The sequence below is a fragment of the Pseudophryne corroboree genome, chromosome 2 (assembly GCF_028390025.1).
Source record: "Pseudophryne corroboree isolate aPseCor3 chromosome 2, aPseCor3.hap2, whole genome shotgun sequence".
Classification (NCBI taxonomy): domain Eukaryota; kingdom Metazoa; phylum Chordata; class Amphibia; order Anura; family Myobatrachidae; genus Pseudophryne; species Pseudophryne corroboree.
Genome location: NC_086445.1, coordinates 55,922,652 through 55,949,729, shown reverse-complemented (window position 1 = coordinate 55,949,729; position 27,078 = coordinate 55,922,652). Strand labels below are relative to the sequence as shown.

The 27,078-nt window shown below is 46.6% G+C and overlaps 1 protein-coding gene across 6 annotated transcripts in view; it reads right to left on the bottom strand.

Moving 5' to 3' along the window:
• TENM4 (teneurin transmembrane protein 4) overlaps positions 1-27,078 on the bottom strand; it is a 1,727,786-nt gene that overhangs the window by 717,675 nt on the left and 983,033 nt on the right. For 5 of the 6 annotated variants that reach the window (XM_063951320.1, XM_063951326.1, XM_063951322.1 and 2 more), the window contains exon 5: positions 25,271-25,617. The exons of the other annotated variant lie outside the window; for it this stretch is intronic. In XM_063951320.1, coding sequence (XP_063807390.1) covers positions 25,271-25,433 — 163 coding nt within the window. In that variant the 5' untranslated portion in view covers positions 25,434-25,617. The remainder of the gene's footprint in view (positions 1-25,270; positions 25,618-27,078) is intronic. 6 annotated transcript variants of the gene reach the window in all.

Sequence of the window (27,078 nt, the reverse complement as noted above, 5' to 3'; positions counted from 1 at the left end):
CTTTTTGAGCCTATATTTACTAGAAATTAGCGGGATCCAATGTTTATTGTATTAACAGCCATTGAGCGTTTGACATGCATCACCACTTCTCCTCCTTTTTGCCTTAATGAACAAATTATTACATGGTTCTAAATATCTTTGGGGTTATCAACCCGCAAGGGTAACGCAATTGTTTTATTGTGCAGATGATTACCATACAGCACCGGGTTTCATTGCAATTATTTTCAAGGACGCATTAGGTGGTGTGGAGTATACTTATATGCAGTTTGGAAGAGTTTATTTAACCCACTATAATATTTTTGCTGTATATGTTATTTCTTCTTCTGTGTCTTCTAAGTCAATTTTTATTGTATCCTTAAAATTTAAGTTTTAAATGCATATTTTTAAAGAATGCCCCAGCCAAAAGAGTTTTCTTTCCTCTTTGTACTTGCTACTGTCCTATGGGCACCTATGGGCATTTTATTCTTCCATAAGCACGTTAAAGAAATATTGTATAGTTCTCTTGGATACCTTAGATCCTGACACTACTTCTGAACCTGTTATTCCGTCATGTAATTAGTCCTGACAGACAGGGCCCATGTTGTGTAGAGTATTATGTGGGTTAATCAACCATGGTTAGAATCCCCTACATCTCCTGAAGCCATGTTGCAATTATTATCAGCACACTGCAACACTGTCCTTTGCTGTAATGGGCCTCTGCTGTCCAGCTCCATACAGCTTTATATATTCTATACACAGGAATCTAATTAACAAACAATTATCCTTTGAGCAAACTATGTAAATTCACAAAACACTTTTGTTTACCCAGTCATAATTAAATGCAGTATAAACACGGTAATTCTATTTAGCGTTAAACAGTTTGATCAAGTGACGGAACGAACACCACAAAAAAATGGTGTAGGCGACTTACAGTAATGCCGGACTATTTGCCCCCAAGGCAAAAAAAAACTCCCCAACAGCTGCTAAGAAACTATAATAATAAAATGAAAGAAATAAAGACCCAACCAACATAAAATAAAATACCCAAAACAAAAAAATCAAACCATTTATGACCACAGACTACAAGGCTCATCCATTCAAAGCATACAATCTAATTTGTAGGCTAAGTAGGGCAGAATTCATACATGCCATATGTGTGTACATCATATGTATGTTATCGTGTTATGCAAATATCTCAAATGTGAAAATGTGACGTGTTATACGACAAATAGCAATATGCAGCACTATGGGGGTCATTCAGACCTGATCGTTGCTGTGCGTTTTTTTTGCACAGCGGGCGATCAGGTCCAAACTGCGCATGCGTATGCACCGCAATGCGCAGGCGCAGTGCATGGGTACAGAGTGGATTGCCGCTCAGCGATGGGTTTGTTGGATGGATCCATTCGCATGGGCGATCACAAGGTGATTGACAGGAAGAGGGCGTTAGTGGGTGGCAACTCAGCATTTTCTGGGACTGTTTGGAAAAACGCAGGCGTGTCCAGGCGATTACAGAGAGGGTTGCTGATGTCATTTCCGGTCCCGGACAGGCTGATGTGTTCGCAGCGGCTGAGTAAGTCCTGGGCCACTCAGACTGCACAAAATCTGTTTGTACACCTGTGCTATACATGCGTTCGCACACTTGCACAGCTAAAATACACTCCCCCCCTCCCCCATAGGCGGTGACTATCTGATCGCAGGGCTGCAAAAATCACTTGCTAGCGATCAGGTCTGAATTAGGCCCAATGTACCTCACTGTAAGATATATATATATATATATATATGTATATAGATATATATCTCCTATATAATAGCCCAGATCTGTGACTTTGTGACTCATTTGCTAACGCTGGGCGGAGTCACAACACTGGGCGGAGTTAGTCAAATGAGTCACAGATCTGGGCAAATCTATAGGAGACTAGGAGCAGAAGCAGATAGTATGGCCATGGCACAGGCAGGGGTGCATATCTCCCAGCTTTCTTCAGGCAGGAGGGACACACGCATGGCGAAAAGGGGGCGTGGCAAACAAAAGGGGGCGTGACTTCACGGGAGGGGCCCCGTTTTCGTCAGTGAGGGGGCATGCCCAGCGCTCTCTGAGCTGCTGGCATGCCTCCAGGGGCGGATTATGAGTCCGGGGGGCCCAGGGCACTTGAGACAGGGGAGCCCTATCTCATTGCTGTGCCTGCTGTGGGGTTAGGGGCGTGGCCTAATCGTGCCCGAGTTGCCACGCCCCTTATGCAAATTCCGGGATATTTTTTTTTTTTTTATATGGGATTTTGGCCCCTCAGCTAGGGCTAAATCCAGAGGAGGTGGTCGCTCCCCCCTACACACCCGCACAGGCAGAAGAAAGCAGGGAGACTGCTGCCTCCCTGCAAGATCACAGACCTGCCAACACGCAGCAGCGTGTGCTGACTGTAGCTCAATGCTGCCGCTGTTGCTGGCAGGACGGGGGAGCTTCTGAGCTGGGACAGAGCTACTCCAGCCGGGGAGCCCCCTAAAACTGTGGGGCCCATGGTACGTACCCCCTGCCCCCCCCCCCCCCCCATAATCCGGCTCTGCTGCCGGAACCCCGGGACAGTTGGGAGGTATGGGGGTGTGTGAGGGGGTATGCCGTACAGACAGACGGACACCGGCTCACTGTGTGCTTGACCCCCCACATCAGCATACTCAGCAGGGTCTCTCTGGCGCGGAGGAGCGTCACTTTCTAGCACACTCCACGCTTCTTAGCTGCAGTTTTGTAGGGCACCTGCCGCTGTGCAGTTTCCGTACTGCCTCTGTTATCTCCAGCCCCGGAAACCCCACAGCTAGCTGCAGCGCTGCCGCACGCAGTGAGGTGCGCCCAGCTCCTTCACACACTTTAGCCAGCGGGTAGCACTGCAGAAGTCCGAGCTGCTTGCAGGCTCCGACCCCCTCCTCCCTCCAGCCGCAGCGTCTCCTGGGAGCTAACCAGTCACTCCCAGTCTCCCCTTACCACAGTGCCCGGCAGCCGCGAGGTCCGCGCCGCGTGCATGCTATGACCCCCTCCTCCCTCCAGTCGTAGCATCTCCTGGGGGCTAACCAGTCACTCCCAGTCTCCCCCCTTACCACAGTGCCTGGCAGCTGCGCGAGGTCTGCGGTGTGTGACTGAGAGGGGGGAGGGATGCTGACGGGCAGAGGAAGCAGGACTCCAGCCTGAGAGAGTCAGTCACGCCAAGTCTCCATCAGCAGCAGATCCCAACAGGTTGGAGTGGAACAGCAGCAGCCAGCAGCAGTGACTCCGGTAAAACACATCTGTCTGTCACCCCTGGCCTTGCCCTGTCACCCTTATCCTGGCCCTTTCACCCTTATGCTGGCCCTGTCACCCCTGTCCTGGTCCTGCCGCCCCTACCCTGGCCCTGTCACCCCTTATCCTGTCCCTGTCATTTCTGTCCTAGTCCCGTCGCCCCTGTCCTGGCCCGGTCGCCCCTGTCCTGGCCCCGTCACCCCTGTCCTTGCCCCGTCACCCCTGTCCTTGCCCCGTCACCCCTGTCCTTGCCCCGTCACCCCTGTCCTGGCCCCGTCACCTCTGTCCTGGCCCTGCCCCGTCACCCCTGTCCTTGCCCCGTCACCCCTGTCCTGGCCCCGTCACCTCTGTCCTGGCCCCGTCACCTCTGTCCTGGCCCCGTCACCTCTGTCCTGGCCCCGTCACCCCTGTTCTGACACTGTCACCCCTGTCCTGGCCCCGTCACCCCTGTCCTGGCCCCGTCACTCCTGTTCTGACCATGTCACTCCTGTCCTGGCCATGTTACTGCATGCCCTCCAACTACCTTTTTGGCAGGTACAGTACCCGCAGCGCCTCCAGACCCCCCCTCAATGCACCACACCTCCGCACCTTCCCCTCCACCACATGCGGCACTCCACCCCTTCCCCACACGCTGTGCCTCCAGACCCCCTACACCACCCGTGGCTCCCACTCCTATGCCCCTCCACCACCCACAGCACCTCCAGACCCCCTCCACCATCCACCCCCCATATATGTCTCCCCCCACACCTGCCCCCCTCCACCCGCAGCATCTGCAGTCCCCCCCCCCCCCCTCCCCCACCCATGGCACCCCCGCACCTGACGCACCTCCGGACACCCTTCCCAATCCGCCGCACCACCCGTACCTGCCCCTCCCCTACCCACGGTGCCTCCAGACCCCCTACCCGACCCCTGGCACCCCCACCCCTTCCCATCCCACAGCACCTACGGAACCCTTCACCCATCCGCAACATCCCCGCACCTGCCCCTCTCCCACCCGTGGCACCCCTGCCACTCCCCCACCTACAGTGCCTCCGGACCCCTCCCCCATCTGCAGCCCCCACTCCTCTGCCCCTCCCCCACCCGCAGCACCTCCTGACTCTTCCCCATCCGGGCCCCCCCCCGCTTCCGCCCCCCCTCCACCCGCAGCATCTACAGACACCCTCCCCCATCCGCAGTCCCCCCCCGCACCCGCTACATTCTGCACATCGTGCCCTGCAGGTGCTGTTCACGCCGTCGCAAGGGGCTCCTTCACCATCGCACGCCCTTTCATTGTGCAATATTTAACCACTAACAAAGAAATGCAGGTAATACTCCATATAATACAAATATTGAACCCCAGAAAGGTATGCAAGGGTTAAGGGGGCGTAGCCCCTTGCGACGGTGTGAAGAGCGCCCGTAGGGCGCGATGAAGCACCTAGTATATATATATATATATATATATATATCAAAGGTGTTTGGCAGCACTCAGGAAATAAGATTCTGTACACGCAGTTAAGAGTCTGTACACCTTCTATATTGCGGACCCCATGGCTGGGGTATCCTACCGAGGGCACCAGGGCTGCCTCTACTGACTATCGGTTGTGCTGTCACCACTCTGTATATATAGTCTGTCTGTCTGGACAGACAGACAGACAGATATATATATATATCCAAAAAAGTACACTAATGGGTAAAACCACATTGCAGTGCAGGTGGGGCAGATGTAACATGTGCAGAGAGAGTTAGATTTGGGTGGGTATATTGTTTCTGTGCAGGGTAAATACTGTCTGCTTTATCTTTACACTGCAATTTAGATTCAGTTTGAACTCACCCCACCCAAATCTAACTCTCTCTGCACATAATGTGCTCCCCGTGTAGATGTACTAGTGTTATTTATATAGTAAATCCTGTATCCCAGGGAACCACGTTTACAGATGATGAGCAGCGATTGTCACAATGTATCTTTGCTCATGCTATAATAAGACATCATGCTGAGATACATTATCTCTTTCATTTCCCAGTCTACTAACAAGTATCTGTAACTTTGGGGTCTTCAACTTTTGCCAACTATTTACTGTTACAAGTTTTCACAATTTCCGTCTTCCCATAATGATAAAGATATTAATGTGCGTGCTAGACGTTCTGGGGAATATTCACGGCATTAGACACTGGACACAAAATGTTGCGCAATGTTCTGACGGAATTTGGACTTATTTGTTCCTAGTCCTGTTCCTAGTCCTCCAAATCTACGTAGTAGAATGTATTTGTTAGCTAATGGACAAAACCATGTGCACTGCGGAGGGGGGGGGGGGGGGGGGGGGGTTGCAGATGCAACATGTGCAGAGAGAGTTAGATTTGGGTGGGGTGTGTTCTGAAATCTAAATTGTAGTGTAAAAATAAAGCAGCCAGTATTTACCCTGCACAGAAACAAAATAATGCACCCAAATCTAGCTCTCTCTGCACATGTTACATCTGCCCCCCTGCAGTGCACATGGTTTTGCCCATTAGCTAACGAATTTGCTGCTGCGATCAGGTCTGAATTACCTCCTCAGTTTGCAGAAAACATCACCATGACTCGCTCACCAGTAGTGAGTACGGTTCCTTGCCTAAGACTTATTAGACATACCCTACCTATATTGTACACTCACCTGACCCATCTGAGCATGCATGATATGTGGGTGTTGAAGAGTTCATTAAAACCAAACCACCTGGTATGTTTAAAAATGACTAAAATCACCCCAACTTGTAAGTAATTCTATTACACACAAACATCTGTCACCACTAAGATTTTGTTCAACAGGTGAGTTCAACAGGTGACAATCTTCATTTACTTCCTGACTGGTCCCAAATGGAATCACAGCCTAATTTAATCAGAGATCAAGTTCCCTGCATAAAAGTGATGTTATAAAAGCCAAACCTATCTGACAAGTAAAATTATTTAAGAGTACAAAGACAGAACAATAGTAAATGAATGGAGATTAATATGACAAAATCAGGCTGCTTATTGAATAAAAATGGTGATAACACGTTGAAATATCGGTGCAAAATAGTTTTATGTAGAGATGAGCGGGTTCGGATTTAACGCCAGAAATAACGCCAGTTCGGTTTTATCCGGATTTTTATTATTGATTATCCAAAACACGTGACATCTGTGAGCCAATAAAATGGGGTTTTGAGAACCGAGTAATTCTGAGAAAACCTCTAGTTTTATGTAACCTGACACCAGGGAAAGACTAGAAGCCAAGGTATAGATAATTTCTCAGTAGAAACTGATTCCCCAAAACTGACAATTTCTAAAAATCATTTAATAGCATTTTTATTAAATGTATTCTTACTTGTCCAAACACCCCTCCTCTATGACATCAAGGCAAACAGTATGCTAACCTTTTTTTTTTTTTACAACTGTTTTATAGCCCTTTGTTTGGTGTTCGAGAGAGAGAGCGCTCACTGGGAAAGAATTGGGTCAGTGCCGCTAGACCCGGAGGTGTCCTACCTCCTTGTGATTTGTAGAAGAGAGACTGGTCAGCGCACTTGGGGATGCGGGTACCAACTACCAAGGGGGGGGGGGGGGGGAATGACGGGGGTGGGGGTATGAACAATGAGAGGGGGAGGTGATGAGTATTGTGTGTGTATTAATGAGGTGAGACGTAGTGAGATTTTTCTGTTTATTTGTTTATTTATTGTTAAGGTTTGTGTACAAGACTCTTCGGGTTTGCCATATAGGATATCCCTTATGGCTATCCCTTCTGAGTGGTGCACTTATGCCCGGATGTGAGTAGTCAAATGTTCTGGATGCCACTATCAGGTGTGTCTTGACAGACTACCCTTTATTTGTATACCCTCCAAATGGTATACCCTGTATAGAGTAAATCCCGGCTGGATTAAATGTCAGGTGTGCCCTGGTAAGGGTCACCTTTACCATAGGTGTGGTCTGCCTATGTAGCTCTGATTGTCTGAATGCCACTATCAGGTGTGTCTTTACAGACTACCCTTTATTAGTATACCCTCCCAATGGTATACCCTGTGCAGAGTATATCCCGGCTGGATTCAATGTCAGGTGTACCCTAGTAGGGGTCGCCTTTACCATAGGTGTGGTCTGCCTATGTGACTCTGAATGTTCTCCGTTCAGCTGGTGTGGGATGAGCGTGACAGTTGCGGCGTCCCGCCTGTCAGACTCTCCCTGTGTAGTCAGTTGGAGGTAGCGGGTGTACGGCTGTGTGTAAGTCACTTACCGCCGGGGGCAGGTGGATGTGCCTGCCGTCGGTTTCCACAGTCTCGTCACTCGTCTCGCACTGCCTCCCTGTCTGTCTGTCTGTAGCTCCGGTCCCGGGTCCGATAGCAGGCGCTCCTGTTCGCGGGTCCCGTCTGCTTCCTGGTTGCCCGCGTCACGTGATAGGTCACGTGAGCGGACGAAGTGTCTGTATTCTTGCACTCTCCCTCTCCGGCCTGAGAGGGGGATCTGCAATGCGTTGATATTGAAAAACGGTCTGTGTTGGGGTGTGTGGCGGGTCTCCAACGCGTTTCAGCATACGTGCCTTTTTCTAGAAAAAGGCACGTATGCTGAAACGCGTTGGAGACCCGCCACACACCCCAACACAGACCGTTTTTCAATATCAACGCATTGCAGATCCCCCTCTCAGGCCGGAGAGGGAGAGTGCAAGAATACAGACACTTCGTCCGCTCACGTGACCTATCACGTGACGCGGGCAACCAGGAAGCAGACGGGACCCGCGAACAGGAGCGCCTGCTATCGGACCCGGGACCGGAGCTACAGACAGACAGACAGGGAGGCAGTGCGAGACGAGTGACGAGACTGTGGAAACCGACGGCAGGCACATCCACCTGCCCCCGGCGGTAAGTGACTTACACACAGCCGTACACCCGCTACCTCCAACTGACTACACAGGGAGAGTCTGACAGGCGGGACGCCGCAACTGTCACGCTCATCCCACACCAGCTGAACGGAGAACATTCAGAGTCACATAGGCAGACCACACCTATGGTAAAGGCGACCCCTACTAGGGTACACCTGACATTGAATCCAGCCGGGATATACTCTGCACAGGGTATACCATTGGGAGGGTATACTAATAAAGGGTAGTCTGTAAAGACACACCTGATAGTGGCATTCAGACAATCAGAGCTACATAGGCAGACCACACCTATGGTAAAGGTGACCCTTACCAGGGCACACCTGACATTTAATCCAGCCGGGATTTACTCTATACAGGGTATACCATTTGGAGGGTATACAAATAAAGGGTAGTCTGTCAAGACACACCTGATAGTGGCATCCAGAACATTTGACTACTCACATCCGGGCATAAGTGCACCACTCAGAAGGGATAGCCATAAGGGATATCCTATATGGCAAACCCGAAGAGTCTTGTACACAAACCTTAACAATAAATAAACAAATAAACAGAAAAATCTCACTACGTCTCACCTCATTAATACACACACAATACTCATCACCTCCCCCTCTCATTGTTCATACCCCCACCCCCGTCATTCCCCCCCCCCCCCCCCTTGGTACCCGCATCCCCAAGTGCGCTGACCATTCTCTCTTTTATAGCCCTTTGTGACAGAACAGTTCTAGTACTGGATTCTACAAATATATTACTCTGTTTTGTAACATAGCAGACATATCATATTAAGGAGAACGTAATGACAAGGTTTGGAAAGGAGTTAAACCTCCTGGACTGGAGGCGACCATTATGGCATGACAGGGTTGTTGCTCCTTGGCGGTGGTTTTTAGTGGTACCGTGTCTGGTTTAGGCTGGGTTTAGTCAGCCTCTTTTCCTGTTGCCTTACCACCCTCCCACCCCTTTTTTTTCTTCCTATTTTCTTCTGTTTGTTTGTTTTCTGGTTGTCATGGATTAGCTTTGTTAGCTATTTATCTGGCGGAAAAGAGCGGCAAGTTCGCTGTGTTTGAAATAGTAGTTGTAGTTTTAGTTGGTTCTGGTGCTTTTTGGGTGCACTCACCTTCATTGATGGTTATATCTGCTTGACCACCCTTCAGGGGGCAGCGTCATCACGCTTCAGGGTGGGCAGTCAAGGTAGAAGGTCTGAGTGGATACCTATGGTTGACTGGAAGTTACAGTAGGTTGATTTTGGTCATTGGGTTAGTTTCATTTGCCTTTGGATTTCAGTCGATCTTTTTCTGGTCACAATACTCATTATTTAGCTTTATTACTTTCATCTTCACTTGATTACAGAAATTTGGGAGTGGGCAGCGCTTTAAATGAAGTGATTGGAAATGACAACAATATAGTAATATAACAATTGATTAAGTTAAAAGGCAATAAAACCACTTATAAAATAATAATAATGATATTCATTTCTCTCGTCAGAATTAAGTATTGATGAAATACATGCACCTCATATTATATATATGTATATAATCAGACCAATTGGTGTCTGTTCCTGAATGTGTACCCAGGTAAGTCCACTAGTCCCACAAGATTCTTTGATAAAGCTGCAAACTTTTGGGGAGCAGCGAAAAGCGTCAGTACCCCCCTGTTTTGCACCACTTCAGCTCTTGTGACCGCAGCTGAGTGTCTGAACCCACCCCGAATCCACTACCAGCCCTTTGTGCATCATTAAGAGGACAACTACAGCACACACCGCTACAAATGGGGACATCAATTTCCAATATGAATTTCAACGGGTGTGGTTCGTTTTATCGACAGTGTCTAGGTCGACAATGTTTAGGTCGACAGTTACTAGGTCGACATGGATGGAAGGTCGACAGGGTTTCTAGGTCGACATGTGCTAGGTCGACAGGTCTAAAGGTCGACATGAGGATTTTTATTATTTTTTGTGTCGTTTTCTTCGTAGAGTGACCGGGATCCCAAATTAGTGCACCGCGTCCCCTCGCATGGCTCGCTTCGCTCGCCATGCTTCGGGCATGGTGCCTTCGCTCCGCTATCGCTTCGCTCGGCACACTTTACCGTTCCAATCGTAGTCATGACTCATGTCGACCTTTAGACCTGTCGACCTAGCACATGTCGACCTAGAAACCCTGTCGACCTTCCATCCATGTCGACCTAGTGACTGTCGACCTATAGTGGTCGACCTAAACATTGTCGACCTAGACACTGTCGATCTTCAGACCGGATCCCATTTCAACTTATGGAAGCCTTTCCACCTCTAACACGGTGGCTGGTAAATATTCAACAACCGAACTGTGCTGATTTATTCCATATCCTCCGTGGGACTAGTGGACTTACCTGGGTACACATTCAGGAACAGACACCAATTGGTCTGATTATATACAGATATATATGAACTGAATGAGGTGCATGTATTTCATCAAAACTTAATTCTGAGGAGAGAAATTAATATCATTATTATTATTTTTTAAGTGGTTTTATTGCCTTTTAACTTAATAAATTGTTATATTACTACACTGCTCAAAAAAATAAAGGGAACACTTAAACAACACAATGTAACTCCAAGTCAATCACACTTCTGTGAAATCAAACTGTCCACTTAGGAAGCAACACTGATTGACAATCAATTTCACATGCTGTTGTGCAAATGGAATAGACAATAGGTGGGAATTATAGGCAATTAGCAAGACACCCCCAATAAAGGAGTTGTTCTGCAGGTGGTGACCACAGACCACTTCTCAGCTCCTATGCTTTCTGGCTGATGTTTTGGTCACTTTTGAAAGCTGGTGGTGCTTTCACTCTAGTGGTAGCATGAGACGGAGTCTACAACCCACACAAGTGGCTCAGGTAGTGCAGCTCATCCAGGATGGCACATCAAGGCCAGTACATCAGGAGACGTGGAGGAGGCCGTAGTAGGGCAACAACCCAACAGCAGGACCGCTACCTCCGCCTTTGTGCAAGGGGGAACAGGAGGAGCACTGCCAGAGCCCTGCAAAATGACCTCCAGCAAGCCACAAATGTGCATGTGTCTACTCAAACGATCAGAAACAGACTCCATGAGGGTGGTATGAGGGCCCGACGTCCACAGGTGGGGGTTGTGCTTACAGCCCAACACCGTGGAGGACGTTTGCCATTTGCCAGAGAACACCAAGATTGGCAAATTCGCCACTGGCGCCCAGTGCTCTTCACAGATGAAAGCAGGTTCTCACTGAGCACATGTGACAGACGTGACAGAGTCTGGAGACGCCAAGGAGAATGTTCTGCTGCCTGCAACATCCTCCAGCATGACCGGTTTGGCAGTGGGTCAGTAATGGTGTGGGGTGGCATTTCTTTGGGGGGCCGCACAGCCCTCCATGTGCTCGCCAGAGGTAGCCTGACTGCCATTAGGTACCGAGATGAGATCCTCAGACCTTTTGTGAGACCATATGCTGGTGCGGTTGGCCCTTGGTTCCTCCTAATGCAAGACAATGCTAGACCTCATGTGGCTGGAGTGTGTCAGCAGTTCCTGCAAGACGAAGGCATTGATGCTATGGACTGGCCCACCCGTTCCCCAGACCTGAATCCAATTGAGCACATCTGGGACATCATGTCTCGCTCCATCCACCAACGCCACGTTGCACCACAGACTGTCCAGGAGTTGGTGGATGCTTTAGTCCAGGTCTGGGAGGAGATCCCTCAGGAGACCATCCGCCACCTCATCAGGAGCATGCCCAGGCATTGTAGGGAGGTCATACAGGCACGTGGAGGCCACACACACTACTGGACCTCATTTTGACTTGTTTTAAGGACATTACATCAAAGTTGGATCATCCTGCTGCGATCAACTCAGAATTATCCCCATTGAGCGCCTGTTCTTCTTGGTAAGGAGTTTTTTTGCATTTTCACTTGATTACAGGTCTTCTAGTTATTAGACTAATTAATAAATAGCTAAAAATATTCTGCCAAACCTAAGTCTCTGTGTCATTATTTTAATAGTATAAGTCGTCTTATTTGCTCTGCTGGTATACAGCGAGGTACGGCCCTCAGCTGTTAGAAGGTTTATTTCACGAAATGATTTTTCACACATATACCTATGAAGCACGAGTACATTATATATATATATATATATATATATATATATATATATATATATATATATATGTGTGTGTAGAGTTTGCATGCATCAGTGACATGTCATGTTGTTACTTTCAGGCGTTACAAACTACTGCAAATGTTTTCATGAACATGTATTAGAAATGTTACTTTGATCGTATATATATATATATATATATATATATATATATTTATATATATATATAATTTCTTTTTACGGAATATACTATTTAATGAACCTGGAATGACCCAAGTATAATTCTTCCTGTACAATGAAATTCTATCTAGTCTTTTGTGATGTGACCTTAACTAGGAAATAAACATGGCTGACTACCTGTGACACAATGACCTCTGAATTAACAATCAAAGCCAGGTACCATAAATCAGGCCTGTAAAGCATGCCTGTCTCCATCAAAATACATTAACCCCATGTTTGCTTACACACAGTGATATAAAACCATGTTACCTTGAAGACTGTAGGATAGATCATTAGCAAATTAAAATATTATACCGGTTAAGCCATACATGCTGTGCTAAATCTTTATATTACTGTATATGTAAATTATACTCATGTATTTTTCAGAAATGCGATGTGACATTTGAGAGTGTATAAATTGGAGCCAACCAAATGTCTCTGTTTGAACTGCGATACTTTCCACTGTACTACACCATTTACAGTATATTTGGAAAATGGCAGTATGGCCCAGACAGGAGTGATGCTTCTATACACCAGTCTTCTTAGGTACTCTGGTGGAGATTTAGCATATCTTGGAGAGAGATAAAGGGGCCTATTTATTAACATTAGTTTTATTAAAATAATGTGAAAAAGGGTGTTTTCCCATCCTATTCACATTATTTTACTATCACTCAAATGTAATAAAGGGCTTTTGGAGCAGTTTTAGCCATAACATTAAAATTAGAGATGAGCGGGTTCGGTTTCTTTGAATCCGAACCCGCACGAACTTCACTTTTTTTTTCACGGGTCCGAGCGACTCGGATCTTCCCGCCTTGCTCGGTTAACCCGAGCGCGCCCGAACGTCATCATGACGCTGTCGGATTCTCGCGAGACTCGGATTCTATATAAGGAGCCGCGCGTCGCCGCCATTTTCACACGTGCATTGAGATTGATAGGGAGAGGACGTGGCTGGCGTCCTCTCCATTAGAATAGATTAGAAGAGAGAGAGAGAGAGAGAGATTGTGCAGACAGAGTTTACCACAGTGACCAGTGCAGTTGTTGTTAAGTTAACTTTTATTTAATATATCCGTTCTCTGCTATATCCGTTCTCTGCCTGAAAAAAACGATACACAGCAGTCACACAGTGTGACTCAGTCTGTGTGCACTCAGCTCAGCCCAGTGTGCTGCACATCAATGTATAAAAGCTTATAATAATTGTGGGGGAGACTGGGGAGCACTGCAGGTTGTTATAGCAGGAGCCAGGAGTACATAATATTATATTAATTTAAAATTAAACAGTGCACACTTTTGCTGCAGGAGTGCCACTGCCAGTGTGACTAGTGGTGACCAGTGCCTGACCACCAGTATAGTAGTATATTGTTGTATACTATCTCTTTATCAACCAGTCTATATTAGCAGCAGACACAGTACAGTGCGGTAGTTCACGGCTGTGGCTACCTCTGTGTCGGCAGTCGGCACTCGGCAGGCAGTCCGTCCATCCATAATTGTATAATTATATACCACCTAACCGTGGTATTTTTTTTTCTTTCTTTATACCGTCGTCATAGTCATACTAGTTGTTACGAGTATACTACTATCTCTTTATCAACCAGTGTACAGTGCGGTAGTTCACGGCTGTGGCTACCTCTGTGTCGGCAGTCGGCAGGCAGTCCGTCCATCCATAATTGTATTATTATAATATATACCACCTAACCGTGGTTTTTTTTTCATTCTTTATACCGTCATAGTGTCATACTAGTTGTTACGAGTATACTACTATCTCTTTATCAACCAGTGTACAGTGCGGTAGTTCACGGCTGTGGCTACCTCTGTGTCGGCAGTCGGCAGGCAGTCCGTCCATCCATAATTGTATTATAATATATACCACCTAACCGTGGTTTTTTTTTCATTCTTTATACCGTCATAGTGTCATACTAGTTGTTACGAGTATACTACTATCTCTTTATCAACCAGTGTACAGTGCGGTAGTTCACGGCTGTGGCTACCTCTGTGTCGGCAGTCGGCAGGCAGTCCGTCCATCCATAATTGTATTATAATATATACCACCTAACCGTGGTTTTTTTTTCATTCTTTATACCGTCATAGTCAGTCATACTAGTTGTTACGAGTATACTACTATCTCTTTATCAACCAGTGTACAGTGCGGTAGTTCACGGCTGTGGCTACCTCTGTGTCGGCACTCGGCAGGCAGTCCGTCCATCCATAATTGTATTATAATATATACCACCTAACCGTGGTTTTTTTTTCATTCTTTATACCGTCATAGTGTCATACTAGTTGTTACGAGTATACTACTATCTCTTTATCAACCAGTGTACAGTGCGGTAGTTCACGGCTGTGGCTACCTCTGTGTCGGCAGTCGGCAGGCAGTCCGTCCATCCATAATTGTATTATAATATATACCACCTAACCGTGGTTTTTTTTTCATTCTTTATACCGTCATAGTGTCATACTAGTTGTTACGAGTATACTACTATCTCTTTATCAACCAGTGTACAGTGCGGTAGTTCACGGCTGTGGCTACCTCTGTGTCGGCAGTCGGCAGGCAGTCCGTCCATCCATAATTGTATTATAATATATACCACCTAACCGTGGTTTTTTTTTCATTCTTTATACCGTCATAGTCAGTCATACTAGTTGTTACGAGTATACTACTATCTCTTTATCAACCAGTGTACAGTGCGGTAGTTCACGGCTGTGGCTACCTCTGTGTCGGAACTCGGCAGGCAGTCCGTCCATCCATAATTGTATTACAATATATACCACCTAACCGTGGTTTTTTTTTCATTCTTTATACCGTCATAGTCAGTCATACTAGTTGTTACGAGTATACTACTATCTCTTTATCAACCAGTGTACAGTGCGGTAGTTCACGGCTGTGGCTACCTCTGTGTCGGCACTCGGCAGGCAGTCCGTCCATCCATAATTGTATTACAATATATACCACCTAACCGTGGTTTTTTTATACCACCTAACCGTGGCAGTCCGTCCATAATTGTATACTAGTATCCAATCCATCCATCTCCATTGTTTACCTGAGGTGCCTTTTAGTTCTGCCTATAAAATATGGAGAACAAAAAAGTTGAGGTTCCAAAATTAGGGAAAGATCAAGATCCACTTCCACCTCGTGCTGAAGCTGCTGCCACTAGTCATGGCCGAGACGATGAAATGCCAGCAACGTCGTCTGCCAAGGCCGATGCCCAATGTCATAGTACAGAGCATGTCAAATCCAAAACACCAAATATCAGAAAAAAAAGGACTCCAAAACCTAAAATAAAATTGTCGGAGGAGAAGCGTAAACTTGCCAATATGCCATTTACCACACGGAGTGGCAAGGAACGGCTGAGGCCCTGGCCTATGTTCATGGCTAGTGGTTCAGCTTCACATGAGGATGGAAGCACTCAGCCTCTCGCTAGAAAACTGAAAAGACTCAAGCTGGCAAAAGCACCGCAAAGAACTGTGCGTTCTTTGAAATCCCAAATCCACAAGGAGAGTCCAATTGTGTCGGTTGCGATGCCTGACCTTCCCAACACTGGACGTGAAGAGCATGCGCCTTCCACTATTTGCATGCCCCCTGCAAGTGCTGGAAGGAGCACCCGCAGTCCAGTTCCTGATAGTCAGATTGAAGATGTCAGTGTTGAAGTACACCAGGATGAGGAGGATATGGGTGTTGCTGGCGCTGGGGAGGAAATTGACCAGAAGGATTCTGATGGTGAGGTGGTTTGTTTAAGTCAGGCACCCGGGGAGACACCTGTTGTCCGTGGGAGGAATATGGCCGTTGACATGCCAGGTGAAAATACCAAAAAAATCAGCTCTTCGGTGTGGAGGTATTTCACCAGAAATGCGGACAACAGGTGTCAAGCCGTGTGTTCCCTTTGTCAAGCTGTAATAAGTAGGGGTAAGGACGTTAACCACCTCGGAACATCCTCCCTTATACGTCACCTGCAGCGCATTCATAATAAGTCAGTGACAAGTTCAAAAACTTTGGGTGACAGCGGAAGCAGTCCACTGACCAGTAAATCCCTTCCTCTTGTAACCAAGCTCACGCAAACCACCCCACCAACTCCCTCAGTGTCAATTTCCTCCTTCCCCAGGAATGCCAATAGTCCTGCAGGCCATGTCACTGGCAAGTCTGACGAGTCCTCTCCTGCCTGGGATTCCTCCGATGCATCCTTGCGTGTAACGCCTACTGCTGCTGGCGCTGCTGTTGTTGCCGCTGGGAGTCGATGGTCATCCCAGAGGGGAAGTCGTAAGCCCACTTGTACTACTTCCAGTAAGCAATTGACTGTTCAACAGTCCTTTGCGAGGAAGATGAAATATCACAGCAGTCATCCTACTGCAAAGCGGATAACTGAGTCCTTGACAACTATGTTGGTGTTAGACGTGCGTCCGGTATCCGCCGTTAGTTCACAGGGAACTAGACAATTTATTGAGGCAGTGTGCCCCCGTTACCAAATACCATCTAGGTTCCACTTCTCTAGGCAGGCGATACCGAGAATGTACACGGACGTCAGAAAAAGACTCACCAGTGTCCTAAAAAATGCAGTTGTACCCAATGTCCACTTAACCACGGACATGTGGACAAGTGGAGCAGGGCAGGGTCAGGACTATATGACTGTGACAGCCCACTGGGTAGATGTATGGACTCCCGCCGCAAGAACAGCAGCGGCGGCACCAGTAGCAGCATCTCGCAAACGCCAACTCTTTCCTAGGCAGGCTACGCTTTGTATCACCGCTTTCCAGAATACGCACACAGCTGAAAACCTCTTACGGCAACTGAGGAAGATCATCGCGGAATGGCTTACCCCAATTGGACTCTCCTGTGGATTTGTGGCATCGGACAACGCCAGCAATATTGTGTGTGCATTAAATATGGGCAAATTCCAGCACGTCCCATGTTTTGCACATACCTTGAATTTGGTGGTGCAGAATTTTTTAAAAAACGACAGGGGCGTGCAAGAGATGCTGTCGGTGGCCAGAAAAATTGCGGGACACTTTCGGCGTACAGGCACCACGTACAGAAGACTGGAGCACCACCAAAAACTACTGAACCTGCCCTGCCATCATCTGAAGCAAGAAGTGGTAACGAGGTGGAATTCAACCCTCTATATGCTTCAGAGGTTGGAGGAGCAGCAAAAGGCCATTCAAGCCTATACAATTGAGCACGATATAGGAGATGGAATGCACCTGTCTCAAGTGCAGTGGAGAATGATTTCAACGTTGTGCAAGGTTCTGATGCCCTTTGAACTTGCCACACGTGAAGTCAGTTCAGACACTGCCAGCCTGAGTCAGGTCATTCCCCTCATCAGGCTTTTGCAGAAGAAGCTGGAGGCATTGAAGAAGGAGCTAACACGGAGCGATTCCGCTAGGCATGTGGGACTTGTGGATGCAGCCCTTAATTCGCTTAACAAGGATTCACGGGTGGTCAATCTGTTGAAATCAGAGCACTACATTTTGGCCACCGTGCTCGATCCTAGATTTAAAGCCTACCTTGGATCTCTCTTTCCGGCAGACACAGGTCTGCTGGGGTTGAAAGACCTGCTGGTGACAAAATTGTCAAGTCAAGCGGAACGCGACCTGTCAACATCTCCTCCTTCACATTCTCCCGCAACTGGGGGTGCGAGGAAAAGGCTCAGAATTCCGAGCCCACCCGCTGGCGGTGATGCAGGGCAGTCTGGAGCGACTGCTGATGCTGACATCTGGTCCGGACTGAAGGACCTGACAACGATTACGGACATGTCGTCTACTGTCACTGCATATGATTCTCTCAACATTGATAGAATGGTGGAGGATTATATGAGTGACCGCATCCAAGTAGGCACGTCACACAGTCCGTACTTATACTGGCAGGAAAAAGAGGCAATTTGGAGGCCCTTGCACAAACTGGCTTTATTCTACCTAAGTTGCCCTCCCACAAGTGTGTACTCCGAAAGAGTGTTTAGTGCCGCCGCTCACCTTGTCAGCAATCGGCGTACGAGGTTACATCCAGAAAATGTGGAGAAGATGATGTTCATTAAAATGAATTATAATCAATTCCTCCGCGGAGACATTGACCAGCAGCAATTGCCTCCACAAAGTACACAGGGAGCTGAGATGGTGGATTCCAGTGGGGACGAATTGATAATCTGTGAGGAGGGGGATGTACACGGTGATATATCGGAGGGTGAAGATGAGGTGGACATCTTGCCTCTGTAGAGCCAGTTTGTGCAAGGAGAGATTAATTGCTTCTTTTTTGGGGGGGGTCCAAACCAACCCGTCATATCAGTCACAGTCGTGTGGCAGACCCTGTCACTGAAATGATGGGTTGGTTAAAGTGTGCATGTCCTGTTTTGTTTATACAACATAAGGGTGGGTGGGAGGGCCCAAGGATAATTCCATCTTGCACCTCTTTTTTCTTTTCTTTTTCTTTGCATCATGTGCTGATTGGGGAGGGTTTTTTGGAAGGGACATCCTGCGTGACACTGCAGTGCCACTCCTAGATGGGCCCGGTGTTTGTGTCGGCCACTAGGGTCGCTAATCTTACTCACACAGCTACCTCATTGCGCCTCTTTTTTTCTTTGCGTCATGTGCTGTTTGGGGAGGGTTTTTTGGAAGGGACATCCTGCGTGACACTGCAGTGCCACTCCTAGATGTGCCCGGTGTTTGTGTCGGCCACTAGGGTCGCTAATCTTACTCACACAGTCAGCTACCTCATTGCGCCTCTTTTTTTCTTTGCGTCATGTGCTGTTTGGGGAGGGTTTTTTGGAAGGGCCATCCTGCGTGACACTGCAGTGCCACTCCTAGATGGGCCCGGTGTTTGTGTCGGCTACTAGGGTCGCTAATCTTACTCACACAGCTACCTCATTGCGCCTCTTTTTTTCTTTGCGTCATGTGCTGTTTGGGGAGGGTTTTTTGGAAGGGACATCCTGCGTGACACTGCAGTGCCACTCCTAGATGGGCCCGGTGTTTATGTCGGCCACTAGGGTCGCTTATCTTACTCACACAGCGACCTCGGTGCAAATTTTAGGACTAAAAATAATATTGTGAGGTGTGAGGTATTCAGAATAGACTGAAAATGAGTGTAAATTATGGTTTTTGAGGTTAATAATACTTTGGGATCAAAATGACCCCCAAATTCTATGATTTAAGCTGTTTTTTAGTGTTTTTGGAAAAAAACACCCGAATCCAAAACACACCCGAATCCGACAAAAATAATTCGGTGAGGTTTTGCCAAAACGCGTTCGAACCCAAAACACGGCCGCGGAACCGAACCCAAAACCAAAACACAAAACCCGAAAAATTTCAGGCGCTCATCTCTAATTAAAATTGCTCTGTTCGGAGCCCATTCAAAGATGGACAGAAGAATTAATCATCTAGGGGTGTCAGTAACTGTTCAGCTATTCATAAGCAGTTGTGATTGGTTGGGGGTGTTCCGGCACTCAATACTTTGCTCATACATTACTAGAAATTAATGGAATTTCAGTTCATTTGGGAAAAACACAATTACCGGCGCTGTGCAGCTACATTCATGTAAAATGGCCCATTCAGTTTAATGTCTCACTTATTTTAAAGGAATTCCCCCAAAGCAGCAGGCAAACCCCATTGAAAATGAATAAGCCATTGACGTGAATAATAAAAAATTGCAGAGCATCAATGACTGTGTCAGCCTATAGAGGTCAATGGACTTTTTCAAGCAATACTCAACGAATCTAAAATGGAACAACATTAACTAAGCATCCCACCGCAATACAAATTGATGAAGGCGCAATGGGCCTAATTCAGACCTGATCGCTCGCTAGCGTTTTTTGCACTGCTGCGAGCAGATAGTCGCCGCCCGTAGGGGAGTGTATTTTTGCAAGTGTGCGATCGCATGTACACCTGGGCGGTCCAAAAAATATTTGTGCCGTTTCTGAGTTGCCCAGAACTTACTCAGCCGCTGCGATCACTCCAGTCTTTTTGGTCCCGGAATTGACGCCAGACACCCGCCCTGCAAACGCTTGGACACGCCTGCGTTTTTCCAACCACTCCCAGAAAACGGTCAGTTGACACCCACAAACGCCCTTTTCCTGTCAATCTCCTTGCGATCGCCTGTGCGAATGGATTCTTCGTTAAACCCATCTCACAGCAAAGATCCGCTTTGTACCCGTGCGACGCCCCTGCGAATTGCGGTGCATACGCATGCACAGTTTGGACCTGATCGCAGCGCAGCAAAAAAACCTAGCGTGCAAACATGTCTGAATGACCCCCCAAAGTGTGAAGGCAAATGGGTATGGTTACATAGAATATAGTGGGTTTTATTTCTATATGTGTTTGTTCGCTTTGCAATTGGATTAAAGATGCAATTCATGCGGAGTGTATAAACACAGTAGGTGACCATCCAAACTGCAGCAGGCCATTTGCATGGTCATAAATTGCGTTTACTGCTGCAGTGTGAATTATAGTTTGTTATTATGCTGCATTATACAGTATGATTATTATTTTAATATTTTGAGAGTTAAACTGGAATAACCGCACACATCTAAGCTGTACATTTATTTATTATTTTACTTTAGTTATATTAGACATTCGCACAAATCTCGTTATGGAGACCAGAGTGTTATCTATAGAAACCTGTCTCTTTCACTGGAAATTGAGAGAACCACAATAAGTCGCGTTAAGCATTATTCTATTCTGCCTGTGGGTTTCAGAAACTTAAGTTCATGATCTTGCACTTTAAACTGCTGAATTGTAATTGCCACTCCATCCTTCTGATTTACCAAGGACAGAATTGCCAGCCTCTTAGTTACATAAATCTGGGCGCAGGTCTGCAAAAATGGCAAACATTTGTAAAAATCAGTATTGGTATCAAATAACTGTTTTTGGGGGTGTTTTTTTTATATAGGATATTTCGTCAATATATGAAAATGACTACCTACTGTATTCTATCCATTGTATTCTCAGGTAAACTAAATTGCTTGCATCTAAATTTGTATGCATCATATTACAGTGAGTGTAGGAAAAAAAATCAATTATAAACGTATTTTGCCATTAAAAAACAGCCTCTTTATTTCAGATAGCGATGGCAGCGGTGGAAAGCTAGATTATCAATGTTTAATGGATTCCTTGAAGACAATATTGCACAAACATTACCGTCAGATGCATGCTTAATTAAGTTAGATTATTACATGCAAAGGGCAAGGCACAAGTGAACTGAAAAGAGTCCTGTGGGATTGCTTTCATACTTAAAGTGGCTTTCTTAATTGCAAGGCTTCAGTAACAGAAGTGCAATGCTGTTTTCTTGTTTAAACCACAGATCAATGGGTTGTTTGTCTCACACATAACAAGGGTACGAGATGGCATTCTGGTTGCTATGGCAACTAGAGCACATGACCAGGCGGACGGCCATTTACCCGGAGCCACCCCGTGTTACTGGGAAATGAAGCTAGCAAGCTAGCAGAAGCTCAATAAGGGGGAGATGTACTAAGCAGTGATAAAAGTGGAGAAGTGAGCCAGTGGATAAGTGCCCATGGCAACCAATCAGCTGCTCTGTATACTTTTATAGTGTGAAAATAATAAATGTTACGTCAATGCTGGTTGGTTGCTATGGGCAACTTCTCCACTGTCTCTCTTCTTCACTTTTATCACTGCTTAGTACATCTACCCCTAAATGTTTTACTTGCTCCATTCTTTTCATTAAGAGTTATCTATCTATCTATCTATCTATCTATCTATCTATCTATCTATCTATCTATCTATCTATCTATCTATCTATCTATCTAATCTATTGTATCTATCTATCTATCTATCTATCTATCTATCTATCTATCTATCTATCTATCTATCTATCTATCTATCTATCTATCTAATCTATTGTATCTATCTATCTATCTATCTATCTATCTATCTATCTATCTATCTATCTATCTATCTATCTATCTAATCTATCGTATCTATCATATCTATCTATCTATCTGTCTATCTATCTATCTATCTATCTAATCTATTGTATCTATCTATCTATCTATCTAATCTATCTATCTAATCTATCTATCTATCTATCTATCTATCTATCTATCTATCTATCTATCTATCGTATATCTATCGTATCTATCTTATCTATCTAATCTATCTATCTATCTATCTATCTATCTATCTATCTATCTATCTATCTATCTATCGTATCTATCTTATCTATCTAATCTATCTATCTATCTATCTATCTATCTATCTATCTATCTATCTATCAATCTATCTATCTATCTAGGCAGCCATTACGGAGCTATGGAGTCTGTGTGGGGCAGGAGGGATCCGCCCACACAGGAAACAGAATGCAGGTGTAAGCACACCTACAGTAATTGCTGCAGAGTGCAAATAGTCTGGGTGAGACTATTACAGCCAGGCTGTGTGTCCAGCCCAGGTTGGGTTGTAAAAGCCAGTCAGGCTGCAGCGGCCGTCGAAGAGCCCAATTTGTCAGGAAGCCACTGGGGGCCAGTGTCTAAACCTGCAAGAGTTTCTATGACTGTGCTTATGTTGATGAGAAGAAGCTAGTACGGAGCCTGTGATATACCTGCAGGAAGCAGGCAAGACTTTGAGACTTTGTGAGAGAGAATTTGTTTGCAGACTAGCTGCCCAAGTATAGTGAGGGGCAAAGCAGTGACATAGGGCCCTACACAGGGGCTAGGATGTTTGTTATTTTCTGTTTCATTTATGCTGACAGTAAACCACCATTTCACTTATTCACCAGAAAAGCTGTGTGTGGAAACCCTGATTAAACACCTAGACACTGAACCCCCCATCATCACGCAGACCCCAACTTCCCCAAGGATAGCGTAAAATTCCAAAAGAAGGCGTATGTACAGAAGAGAGCAAAGAGGCTGGCAGTGTATTTGCCGACTCCTGTGTGGCACCTTCTTTCTGAATACATCACTAAAATATGGAGTAACAGGAGAAGCATAGGAACAGGAGGCAGAGTGGTTGGTCTCATGTGCATGATGAGCAGTGCGCCCCCCCCCCCCACTTATTATGCAGTGCTATACATACTGTAATGCACACTTGCCTACTCTCCAGGATTGTTGCGGGGGCTCTAGATCTCATGTGGCTCTACAAAGTGCCTGGAAAGGTAGGGAAATCACCTGGAGCCCTCTGGAGGCCGCCCGATGGGTGGTCCGAGCTGTTTAATGATACTCTTTGCCCAAAATTGCATCGTGACACCCCCCCCCCCTCAATTTACAGTATTGGAAATTGCGGGACGGGGTCCTGATGACACAATCGCACTGCCACCCCTACCACCACCACACTACCTACTTGGCCATGCCACTACAGCCCCGCAACTCAAAGCTGGCCGTCCCATTCCGTAGGAGGCAGCCAGAAAGTCAGTAAGTTTGATATTAAGAGGATCATGAAACAAATGACGCACATAGCCACTAAACAGAGAGTAGCAGCATACAATCTAGGAGGTTTTCAGCACCAGTATGCCCCAATATAACCAATTTGCCCATACACTTGGTTATGCCCTCACATAGTATATTGAGGCATACAGTACTGTATGAGACTTAGGGGTCTATTTACTAACCTACTCTCTGCAAGATTCATGCAACTAGCTTACTTATAAATCCTGATCGCAGGAGCTAACTAACGTTGCAGACCGCAGTGACCTTTTTTTTTTTGTAATGGATACTACGGTCTAGTCCAGTTTATCGAGCTCTGACAAAGATAACCTTTCAGAGTTGGCCCCATTTCCCTATGGGCTACATTATCAGTGGTGAAGGATCTTTGGATCCATTCTGGTACCTACGAGTATTAAGAAATTAACTATTTTGCTGATGGACTTCACAATGGTGAAAGTGCTTCATCAGGACATCTTCTTTTCAGTAATGATGTCCCGGCAAGCAGGCATTTTTGCACAGCGCTGATAAATTGGAGCTAAACAATGCACCTTGGATTGTTATTTATCAGGGATTTATTTATCAGCTCACTGGTTCCCTATGGTGCAGAACACTCACTGTGTTGGATGGAGCCTTCCAGACCAGCGGCACACCTTCTCTATCTCTCTCTTTCCGCCCCTCAGCTCCAGCCCTGTGTTACTTAAATCACAGCACTGGGAACCCCAGACACATTGGCCCGGATGGCATTATAGGAGTCTAGTCTCCACACTCAAAAGCACCGAAGAAAATAAAACATGGAACAATTGTCGTTCTCTATACAAAGCTTCCTAGTCACCATGAGACACAATGTCACACTGAGACTTGGGAGGTCTGGCATCACCAAGGATGAAAGTTCTAGAGCTGTACCCACCTACATTGGAAGTTTCCAAATTTGTGACTTTTATATGAGGGGTGTGGGTCATAAGTGGGCACTTCAGTGGAGAGCAGGCACGTCTCCTACTTTCATTGGTTCTATTGGAGGACTTAAACAGATTAGGATCTGTGGTGCAGAACGTGTCTTCCCAGTAGAAGATCAGGAATAACAAAGGGCATTACAGTACTTAGTAGCGAGGGACGTCTGAGTGCCTGGCAAGGCTGTAACTACCAGCTGGCCAGGATGGCACTCGCCAGCGATGCCGCTCAAGGGAGGCCAGTGCCCAGATCAGCCACCCACATACTTTGACCCCAGGGGAGGCCAGACTTGCCTTTTGACCTGAGATCCTGGCTCTGGACTCCAAGGATCCATTTTGTTGTGGTCTGCCACATGAGTCATGTAGCTAAGTGTAAATTTTAGTCACGTCCTGTATTTCTCCAGCGGCCCCCCGGAGTTCTATAACGAGGTACCATTGCTTTGATCCCATTTAAATACCATCTACAAAAAGTTTAAATTGTGCATGCTGATAACACATTTTATTATCGGGCTCTAACTGCAGTTCTCATCAGTGCCGGTCTGCACCACACTCTGACATATTATAGTTACAGGCATTACCTTCTTGGCTGATCTGCGGGTCCCATTCTCTGTATATACAAAATCTGTTACTACAAATCTCGGTGGCTGCATCCGTGTCCTGAAGCATGCTGGTGGCGGTCTGCCTGGAGAGCGATGGCTGTTGCAGAACAGTGTATAGAATGTACAGAAACGGACAATGCATGCGCTCCAGCTGTCATGTGTATCCTCAGTCCTCAGATTCCCACAGCAGTGCATGAGTTTAGTTATGTTCCTCAGTGAGCGCAGGTGGGTCTGCCGGAATTACTGAGCCACTGCGTGATCCACTTGTCAGATGCCGCATTACTGACTGAATAAGCAACAAATATTACTGCACCGCAACAAGATGTCTGAAATTTGAATAGAAAAAAAAAAAAAAAATCTTATTTACACTGGAAGTGCAGGAAGTGCAGCATATGGCACCACAGAGCAGTATATAACGACACATGCTGTAGCTGCTGGGCAATATATAGCTTCAGTCGCACTAGACAGGGCCAGGCATGTTAGATTGTGGCGCTGGGGTTCTCATGCTTTTAGAGGAATAGCACAAGATATAGTACTGAGGAAGCACGTGCACTGGGCTCAGTAATCAAAGCCGGCCCTAGGCATATGCAAACTAGGCAGATGCCTAAGGGCACAAGCAGCTTCTGATTAAAATGATATGCGGCATGCCTATATTCTGTGTGTGACTGCAGCTGTATCTGCATACAAAATGCTACATTACAGTGTATTCCTGGAAATCACTGTAACGTAGCATTTCGCATGCAGATACAGCCACAGTCGCACACAGAATATAGGCATGCCGCATATTATTTTAATCAAATAAGATGCATTTTCATCAAAAAAGGCACCCGATGTTAGAAGAGCTGCCAGCTGACTCACGCCAGGCATCTGCTGCTGCATGGCGTATTGAGGCAAGATGTATGCAAGAACGCACCCCTTTTTTTGGCTGTGTGCCGAATGTGCGCACTGTTCCTATTTAAAATATAGGGGGTAGGGAACACCGTAATGAGGACTGCTATGGGTGAGGGATGATGGTGCTGGGAAAGGGGCACAGGGCCAGAGGTGGAACTAGCGGAGGTGCTAGAAGGCACCAGCTAAAATTTTGCCTAGGGCATCATATTGGTTAGTGCCGGCTCTGTCAGTAATCTAGGAATGGGCAATGAGTGGCAGCTAAGTCTGACTGCTCACCTGCTACTAGCCTACAGGTGAGAGTAAATGCACAGTATAACCAAAATTCTACAGTATGGGGCCCTATTAGCAAATCAGACAGAGGCGGGCCTGATTCAGCGGTGGACACAGTGGCTATGTTGCATGAAAGCGGACGATATTGTAGTCTCTGCATACGTCTGAGTCTCTGCATGCGTCATAGTTACCGCCGGTGGCGCAGAGAGGGAGGTACTGATTAGCCAGGCCCAAGTTTGTTGGAGGAGCCCGGGGCCGCACCCCACCCCCTCTTCTGACCTCTCAGCCGGCAACAGCCTTTCACCCCAGTCCAGCACACTCTGTGTGCTGGGTTGCGGTGAGTCCAAGAAGTCTTCTGCTGCTGAGCACAACAGTATCCTCTACCTGCTGGGGGCGATAGTGATCGAACAGATCACACACCCCACCACCACCTGGATCTGCCCCGGCTGAAGGGCGCATGGTATCCCCCTGTGCAAGTCGTGGCGCCTGTAAAGCCTAAACAATACTTTCAATATTTTTAAGGGGGCATGGTCACACCTGCGTGGTAAGGTCAAGACCCTTGCATTACCTGGGCCCGGCCAAGCTCTCTGCGGCCCCTATTACCACATAGAAACACAGAATTAATG